At 37.0% G+C, this 10004-nt stretch overlaps 1 protein-coding gene and 1 pseudogene across 1 annotated transcript; one reads left to right on the top strand and one right to left on the bottom strand.

The window, feature by feature from the left end:
- The first annotated feature begins 409 nt into the window (after positions 1 to 409).
- On the top strand, positions 410 to 4411 carry LOC133519244 (uncharacterized). Its single transcript, XM_061853234.1, has one exon. The coding sequence runs from the start codon at positions 960 to 962 to the stop codon at positions 1560 to 1562; it is 603 nt and encodes a 200-aa protein (XP_061709218.1). The 5' UTR covers positions 410 to 959; the 3' UTR covers positions 1563 to 4411.
- Positions 4412 to 5719: 1308 nt separating this feature from the next.
- On the bottom strand, positions 5720 to 8652 carry LOC133519243 (uncharacterized; annotated as a pseudogene).
- Positions 8653 to 10004: the final 1352 nt, after the last annotated feature.

Raw genomic sequence — 10004 nt, 5'->3', positions numbered from 1 at the left:
AATCTAAACTAAGTAGCAGCTAACACCTACGTTCTAAATTGTATTAAAATACGTCAAAAAATTTCCAAGTAAAATGGCTGTGACATACGGACAGACGGACGAATGGACATGACGACACTATAAGGGTTCCGTTTTTGCCAATTTGGCTACGGAATCCTAATAACGGGCCTATTATGTTTATGTGCTAAAAATAGAAAAATCCAGCCATCTGTTGTTAAAATCGTGCACATTAAATTACTGTAATACTTCATTCGTTCACGACCTGCCAATAAAGGCCAGTTTTATGGACCCAATAAAAGTAAAAGCACATAAAACACTTTATTTCTTCGCTGCTGGCTCATTTTTCACGATTTTGTATTGAAGGAGCATGACGAATTGGCATCGTGTACCTATCGGGTTTTGGCGGTGTTTTTTATCAACATTTTTTTGTAATATATCTGGATGGATGAATAAATTAATTAATTCACGATTAATCAAAACTATTTTAAATGGCATTCAGGACAAATTGTTACAGTTCACCATTCGAAAAATTACATTTAAGTTAGGTGGGGTAAGGGGAACAGGCTACGGGTAAGAGGGACACTTGTACGGAAATTAAACACTTAGAGATATTTAAAGATATTAAAAACCAAATTAAATGATAATACTCATAAAAATAAGTTAATGAAATTAACTTCAAATACTTAGGTACCTAAAAGGGCTTTTTTATACGGTTAGATACCGTATATACCTAATAACAATGTACGTACGACTATTTCAGCTATACGACACAGGGGGACTATATTTAGGACACATCCTTGGCACACCAATAAAAATAACGATTAATTTACAATGTCAACTTATTGTTAACGTCTCGCCCTTATTATCTCTTTGTTTTCGTAATAGGTTAATAGTGTTATCAGTAAACCGCGCTCTGCTCAGTCATTATTGACTGCCATCCCGTAAAGAACACATTTAAAATGTATCGAGTGTTGTTATTTCTCACTATTTTTAATTTTGTGGAGCCTCATCAGTGGTGCAACCAGCATCCAACCCTCTGCCATAGAAACCATCACGATTACAAGCGCCATCATGATCACAGGGACGAGAGATTCTTCCATCGCCTTGCCAACGACCTTATCGAAGTCGACAACAAAGCTAAAGATTTCTGCGTTCAAAATCAAGGGATCACTACTAAAGAAATTTATGAGCAAGATGTCTACAAATATATTGTAAGTCTTCCTAATTACAATGAGAGTAAAATTGAAGTGAAGATCAAGCATCGTGTGCTTTACATCAAAGCTGACAAAGCCGATAACAATAAGTATGTGAACGTGAAGATACTAACAGATCTGCTCAATACTGCTTCTGCTAAGTGGTACTACGGTAACGGAGAACTAACAGTTGCTGTGCCTTATAAAGTGTCTGTGGCGACGGAAGTACCAACGAGCTGTGGAGATGAAATCAACAGCAACGTTCTCGAAGTCCGCAAGTCTGATTTTGATCCCAATGAAGCACCAGAAATTGACGTGAGGTTCTCAAACAAGGCTGCAAATGTAAATATTACGGAAAATATTGTGTAATTATGAGATTTTCTTTATCAACTTGATGTTTTTTGAGAATCGGAAGTGGTTGTAACTTCATTATTGATAGCCTGTGGCAAAGTGTATTTTCTCAAGGTTTCCCGAAATGTATAATTATGTAGTGACCCCAACAGATACAAACTATTTTTCAAGTTTTAACTGGTCAAACCAGCTTACTCTAAGGACAGCTTACTCTACTTTCTTATGAAAATATTTGAATTTGTGTTTATTAAAAGTACTCACACTACTTCGTTTATTTTGTTAGTTTTATTACTCGTAAGTTTATGGTATTGGCTTATTTTGTATTATATTATTTGTTTAAAATATTTCTAAGTATATTGTTACCCGCACACCAGTGCCGCACAGCAGTGTTTTTATCTCTTTATTTATTTAGTGTAAGATCATAATGATCAAATCAAAACCCATTCAGTCAACTAAAATCATGTAACAATTTTTAAGTACTTAAAACTTTATTCTAAAGTGCTTTGATAATCATACAGTATAATATATGCACCTATGTTTCAGGAGTGTATAATATTAATCACACTTTTATTAGGATTAGTGTTCTAGTTTTGGTACCACATGATAATACCTACTATAAATTACGTCTGCGATATGTATTAATGACTAGCACAAGTTGTTGTGTTGCTAAACCTGGTCAGAAAGCATCTTAGGTAGGTACTTCAGCAATGAACATGTTTTAGTAGTATACAGTATATAGGTAAAAAACTTAAGTAAGTCACCTGTTGTATGTAATTGTGACGTGTTCGAATAGACAAAACATGTTTAAAAGACACACACAAACAAAAAAAATGTCTAATCGAACACGTCACAACTACATACAACAGGTGACTTACTTAAGTTTTTTACCTATACCCACAATCGGTACGGTAGGTATAACTTGATATTTTAGCTCTTTACTTGTGTGCTAATTTTACTTGTCGAACGAACGAGCGAAGCGAAGTCAAGTTCTTACATTCTACTTGGAACACATGACTGTATAGGTGCACGTTCCGGCATTTCGATGTTTTTAAGCTGAACTATCAGATGATAGTTTGATGGGTACTTATTTATGTAAATTTGTTATAAATTAAATGAAATTGGGTAAATATGTTATTGAGGGAGTTATATTTCAGTCATTAAATTATGAGGAGGCTCGATCAAGAGATTATGGAGCTAGAAGAGCCTAGAAGACCAATAAGATATTTGTGAGGAGTCTTGCTGTTCAACTTATTTCCAAGAAAGTATGGTCGAGTTTGGAATCAAATGAATGTGCTCGGCTTACACATTTATAATGGCTCCTCTACACGATGGCCCAGCGCTGGACCAGCGAGATGGCCATACGGTGGTTGAGATCATGCACTATGGAAAGGGCCACGTGTAGATGTGTACGCACCATCGCTGGCCCACTATCTTTGATGTGCGGACGAAAAACCGATATGTTGGCTATCCCATCGCCATCCCGCCGCGCCATAAGTCATCCGACGCCACTACCCTCTCTACACGCTGGCCCATCATAGTGGGCTAGTATGATGGTCCATCATGTAGAGGAGCCATAATACTGTTTTTTAATTAACGATTTTAAAACAATAAACAAGGTAAAACCGAAATAAAATAAACATAATATAGGTATTTGACATTCGATCAAAAAGATTAAGACACGACAGATACAGTTTATTTTAATATTTGAGGTGACCTAAATATATCAGTTACGGGCTTCACAGATCTTGCAATAAATCGCACGCGGTTTTCGATCCTTTGCCGCCTAAGTATGTGCATTCAATATCAGTCATTTTGGTGAACCGCGAGTTCTCAGTTCGGGGCGAACTACTAGTATACACACTATCGCTTACAGTTATCTGCTTGCAACCTCTGAATTGCTACCATCAATGTCAAAACATAATATGTGCTACAATCATATTTTAGTATTTATATCTCTTTGAATGTGAATAGCTACAATAAATTTAATGTTTGTTGTTACTTAACTTAATAAGAGTTTCACAAACTGGGGCCCACTTCTCGAACGGTATTAGTCTAATATTATTAGTGCGTTGCCATGGTAACCCATACGACTTGACCGTTCGTGGACTAATATTATTAGTCTAATAAAGTTCGAGAAATGCGCCCCTGTGCACCAATTTTCTAGTCTTCTACCTGGGACTTATTTTCGACAGGAATGCGATGTAACTGTAGGTAAAGTAATTAAAGAACAGGAGGCTAGCCAAGGTGATAACCGTACATCGACGGACGAAAAAAAATGGGCCAAGAGCATGTCGGGCCATGCTCAGTGTAGGGTTCTGTAGTTACTTTTCTGTCAGAATAGGCTAAACGGGGGGTACTAGTAAGATCATGTACATTACAAGCATAAGCTTTGTACTTCTTTTTAGACTTTCTGCAATAACTCAAAAACAGCAACACCGATTATGTTTAATATAATTTTCATTAAAAGCATTTATTAAGCATTTGTTTTGCGATTTTTTTCATCTTGGTACCCAAGGTTCAAAAGTTAGAAGGGGGGGCACATATTATTTTCTTACCGTCCAGTCGCTATGTATGATTTATATATCCTTGCTAACTTACAGTTTTCTATCACGGAATAAAGCCTCTGACGGACAGACAGACCCTAGTTTAGTTGACTACGGATCGCTAAAATGTATCGGGGGGACAGATACTACAAAAAGCACGTGACCTTGTCCAAATTGGTGTTTTCTATCAACGATTGTCATCTTGGCTAGGCCAAAACAACCTAATATGGAAGGATGGTAGGATGGCCTGAGGGTCCAAAACATGCCAACGAAACGAATTTCGACCCAGGTATTTGTGTGTTAATTACAAATATTTCTTCCTGATTTATGGATGTTTTATTTGTATATAAGTATTTATATTGTCGTCTGAGTACCCAATACCCACAACTACTGAGGGCTTAACGCGAACTACGTTCGACGTGTTGCCTCCCTGTTTCACTTACGTACGAATTCACAAGTGCGATAGAGAGGCAACACGTTGAACGTGGTTCGCGGTAGGCCCTCTGATGTGCCGGCGGAAAGTTTGTAAAGTCCACTTGGTAAAATTTCGAACATGACATTTTTGTATAGGAATCGGAATTTTTCATATCCAAAATGAAAGTTTCCTTTGATAAAAATTTTATCCCGAAATTTCCGAGAATTTTTACAACTTTTTGGAAACTTTCCGCAACTTGCACATTTGTACCCAGTACAAGCCTTACTATGGACAACTCGCCCCAGAAGGCATTCGACACTTCGTTCTCTATAGAATCACCCGTCACCTGTCATAGAAAATTGAAGTGTCGGTTGCCACATCCCGGGTCCGGGCCGAGGCAAGCGTGAGTCATCGTTTAAGCCTACTGTGGAACTAATTTGTGTAAGATTGTCCTTATATATTAATTTATTGTAATGGTACATAGCAGAGGTAAAAGCGCTGGTGGCCTAGCGGTAAGACTTGCAATCTGGAGTTCGCTGGTTCAAACCCTGGCATTGGTACGAACCAATGATTTTTCCGGAACTTATGTCCGAAATATCATTTTATATTTACCTATCACTTTTCGGTGAAGGAAAAATATCGTGAGGAAACCGGACTGGAAGGTCAGATGACAGTCGCTTTCGTAAAAAGGAATGTCCTACGCCAATTTTTTAAAAATAATTATATATATATTATAGTACGTCGGTGGCAAACAAGCATACGGCCCGCCTGATGGAAAGCAGTCTCCGTAGCCTATGTACGCCTGCAACTACAGAGGAGTCAAATGCGCATTGCCGACCCTAACACTCCGCACCCTCGTTGAGCTCTGGCAACCTTACTCACCGGCAGGAACACAATACTAGGGTCTAGTGTTATTTGGCTGCGGTTTTCTGTAAGGTGGAGGTACTTCCCCAGTTGGGCTCTGCTCTAGATCTGGAATGATATCCGCTGTGCTGTGCCCTACCACACAAAGCGAGATGACCTTCACCATGCCCATACCTCTCTTTTGGACGTAGTTTAAGGACATACCCGGGTCCGGGGGTAATTGGGTAGTTGACACATGTTGAATATTATAACAAAATTTAGTTAAATGGATAGAAAATGAGGCATCCATTATAAAAAAAGTGGAATTTAAAAAATTATATTGAGAGTATAAAAAAATACAAGGCTCCGAAATATCAAAAAAATTTTTTTTTTTGTCTTTCGAAAATAGAAATGAAAATGGTACCAATCGATTCCTTACATTTTATTGAAAAATAAATTGTATGACAACTATACACATAAACGCAATATTTCAGGGTCAAAATGGCAATTTCCTTGATCTTCCATACATTTAGGACAGACTTATATGATGTGACGTCACATCACCTTATCATTTTGTTAGAGGCGTTTCAATCGTCGAGTGCGAGCGTCCGACTTTAACTCTCATTTCTGATCTTTGTGTTGCTTAAATGCCATGAGTTCTATATAGACATTTGATCCTCAGGAAAATCAAGATCGTTTGACATTATTTACAGTCAAGTAGCCAAAGTGAACCCCAGGCTCCCATGAGCCGGGGAAAAATGCCGGGGCATCTCGAGGAAGATGATGATGGTCCATAGCAGAGGTAGTTCCACCAGTTACTGTAGTTATTTAGGTAATACAAATGATTGTCTAATGCGATGATTAGTGGCAATCACAGTCAGCCCAACATGGCGTTGTTTGTGTTTACGCCTGGCCGATATTACTGACTGATAATGTATCCCCAACTATTTGAACTATAGTCTCGAGCCTGATTTACATGCGTGGTAAACCTCGGTAAGCCTCAAGGGACAGCTATGCGGTGGAATGAAATAGCAATATCGCTTGCTCCCTCTATTAACGAATTTAGATTAGTGACATACAATTTAAATATAATTTTATACACATATGACATATTAAGATAGGCAACACAAAAAGTAGTACAGTAAATAATTATATAATAAAATAAAAACTAGGCAATCTAGACGCACTATTTCTCAACATCTGTTCCTGCCACATGCCGACTATTCCAATGCTTGATTAATGGTGCATCCATCCTATCTGACAACGTTTTCAGGATACTATTGTTACTGCCACCCAGTCCCCGCATAAATGAGGCCGATCTGTTGCATATAATCGCAAAAAAGTAGAAACTTTGCTAGTGTAAAGTGTTTGACATGAAAGCATAATGCCATTATATTTATTTATTTATCTTAATCATTTATTTTCATAAGACACGGCACATTAGTACTGCGAAACAGTTTGATGGCAATTAGTTTCGCTCTTGATATACATTTGTGTCAGTTAAATATAAACGTGCTGTACTGCTGTATTATTTTAACTTAATACTAAGCATGTAAAATTAATTATAATTATTCTAATTAACCTTCAGGATCAGCAAAGACGGGCCAAATTTGTATAGGTTTCCATAATGAGTCCCCCCTCTCTACTGCTCTTGTGGGCAAAAGTACGAGGGCTTATTTCTAACTATTTGTACAGTAGTAGGGGTGGCGACGAATCAGCGATGTGTTAGATCATATTGAACTGCCCCAGTAATGGCGGGAAGCAGATTAGCCGCGTTATTGTGTCAGTACTGCTGAACGGTAATCCAAATAATGCTGACTTGACGGTAATTGACAACTTAGTAATGTATTATTGATTTCAGACATTTGCACTTACTCTAATTTACTTTACTTTTTGCACAAAAGAAAACCTTACAGCACAAAAGGTGAACTCAACCACAATCTAATCAATTTATTATTCACAGGACTAAAGACCACATTATTAACTAATCTTTAAGCATTTAAGAAAATCTTTGATAGGGAAGTTTGAATTTTAAACACATTTATGACTTGAACTATTTTTGTATTTGTATTTATGGTTAAGTACTTCATAAATCCGTTCATTTTTGAAACTGGTTTTCAAATTGATTTTATTTCTATCAAATTTGTCAAAATGTTTTCAATTGTTTAAAAAGATGGAAGCACATTTCTGGTTATTTCAATTTATCATCAATTGAATACTTTTTTTGAAGACGAATCACTTCTTAATGTACTCAACGTCATTTCTCTCGTCAAATTCTGCATCCTTATGATTCTCTGATTCTACAGGATTCTGAGTAGTCCCATGAGTTTCAATATCAATATCCTTGTCTGTGATATCATTTTCGTGACTCTCTAATTCTTCACGATCAGGTTTCTGAGTTGTCATTGTCTCTCCAACTTGGAATTTGACTGTCAAGATGCCGTTTTTATATTCTTGGTAGGTATTAATCCGTCCCACATAAGGAGATAACCTAGTTTCTTCAAAATATTTTTTACCGTCGTTGCCGTCGTGGTCGGCTACAACTTTGACCGAGCCTAGATTGAATGTAACTGTGATATCCTTCTCTTCAAATCCGGGGAGATCAAACTTCATTTCTCGGTCATTTCCGGTTTCATGTCTGGGCCACGGTGCCCATGGTCGTTTCATTCCTTCTTCCATCCTTTTCCTGATGGCTTCTACGTCGAAATTGAAATCGCCAGAGAAAGTTTGATTAGTGAAGTCGTTTCTGCTTTCTTCCACGTGGGTTTTATGAAAAGAAGATGAAGATTGAACAACACCAGGGTATGGTTATTTCGTGTTTCCTGAGTCGAAGCCATCGAGAAATCCGCTCCATACCGTTTTATTTTCGCTAGAGGCATGAGTTTTTGAAGATTCATGGATGCTTATGTTGGTGCCCTGGTAGAACTGGGGGGCTGCGAAGGCACAAGCCAGAACACTAAGACACACTAGTGTTTTCATGATAAGAGTACTAAAAGTATGATGACTGTGATCACTGCTGAAGATTTTGGCAGTATGCGGCCGTATGACAGAGTAATCGCTATTTTATTGCTAATATTGTCGGGTTAAAGTTTATCGCTCCAGTCTGGTTGACGTAGGCATATCTGGGTTTTCTTCCGCAAACTCTTATCAATTCTAAATATTTTATTATCAATTTCGTAAAAATACAATGATGAGGAAACAACAACGGCATGTTGCATGTTACGCAATTATAGGAAAAGTAACTTAATAACAATTTTAGGTTTTTTTATGGCTCAACAAGATAAAACTAATTTTGTTGATACCAAGCAGATACACGTCTGTGAGCGATGTTATAAATATTTTAAATTAAAGGCCAAATGGAAAAAAACACAAAAGAAATAAAATGAGATTTTTTTTTTTTTTTTAAGGTAAATTGCCTTACCTTAGTTTACCGATTAAGCACCTACTTAAGAGGCTGTCAATACCTAAAGCGCGCACACTGTCTATTTGTATCGGAGTAAATGAGATAGCACTGTCGCATGTTACTGGGCCTGGGCAAGGGAATAATAAGAAAAATATTTAAATAAAAAAAAGTGGATTATTAGTGTAATATTTTACTCAACAGCGGTTTAGATATAAATGTTTTGAAATTGTGATTTTAATTGCAGACCCATAAGTCAAAACAATAAAGACATAAAACCGTTTAATTGTGATTTTAAGACCAATCTTTGCAATTATTTTCTATCGAGCCGATTTCGTTCAATCATGTATCGAGTACAACCACGGTCTTTGAAATATAATTAATATGAACATATATTTTTCTTACTTGACTAAAACAAATAGTCTTAAAAAACTGTTTAAGTAACATCAATTTCAAGGACATTGGGTGTTGACAGCCTCTTAACTATATATGTAGCTAATACCTAATAATGCGATTATGAAAGCAAATAAAATACCGTAAGTTTATCGCTTACCATCAGGTGATCCGTCTGCTCGTTTGCCTCCTCTACCATAAAAAAAAGTCATTCCAAGCTCATTCTGCAGGAATCTGGCAAGCGACAGCCACCTGGTGCCTCACTTCACTGAAAATCAGCGTCACGTAGTGTGTCCTAGGACTCACTTCGTGGCATCAAGCTGAGTGAAGACCTATTAGCACAATTTTCTGTTCCTTTATATATTCATTTGTGTTTAATGATTTATGTTCTATTTTTGTGCTAATAAATTCTTCTTACCTTATAACTATCAAGTTCTTGTAAAAATATAACGTTTAGTCACTACTAACAACTGCACTTCCCTACTTTGTCGCTGCAAAGTCAGTACAGATTTTACTTACACTCTATTACCTGCTTATAAACAAGTTATTAATTAATAATGAACAAGGTCGCTAGTTGAGCTCACGAAAAAGTTATCTTCAATACTTACATAAGATTTTTGTGTTTTGAGCGTAGTTTCATTATCTACTTCGAACACTATCGTAATGACGTCTTCTTTAAACTCAACTGAGGAACAGCCGACGGACAAAGTTTCCCGAAATCCAGTAACAGTTTGATAACTTTTGCCACCGCTATTTTCCAAAGGCCTGTTGAAGAAAAACATTTTCATTATGCTTTTCTTATTGTGGGATTAAATTTAGCGAGGCATATTAACGATAACTCATGGTATAACGGTCCGAGTCCGAGG

This window comes from Cydia pomonella, chromosome 6 (genome assembly GCF_033807575.1).
Source record: "Cydia pomonella isolate Wapato2018A chromosome 6, ilCydPomo1, whole genome shotgun sequence".
Classification (NCBI taxonomy): Eukaryota; Metazoa; Arthropoda; class Insecta; order Lepidoptera; family Tortricidae; genus Cydia; species Cydia pomonella.
Note: the sequence above shows the minus strand (reverse complement) of the source record. Positions and strands in the feature narration are given on the sequence as shown.

Coding starts and splice junctions, on each gene's coding strand:
- LOC133519244 (XM_061853234.1), top strand. CDS start 960: ATGTATCGAGTGTTGTTATTTCTCACTATTTTTAATTTTGTGGAGCCT.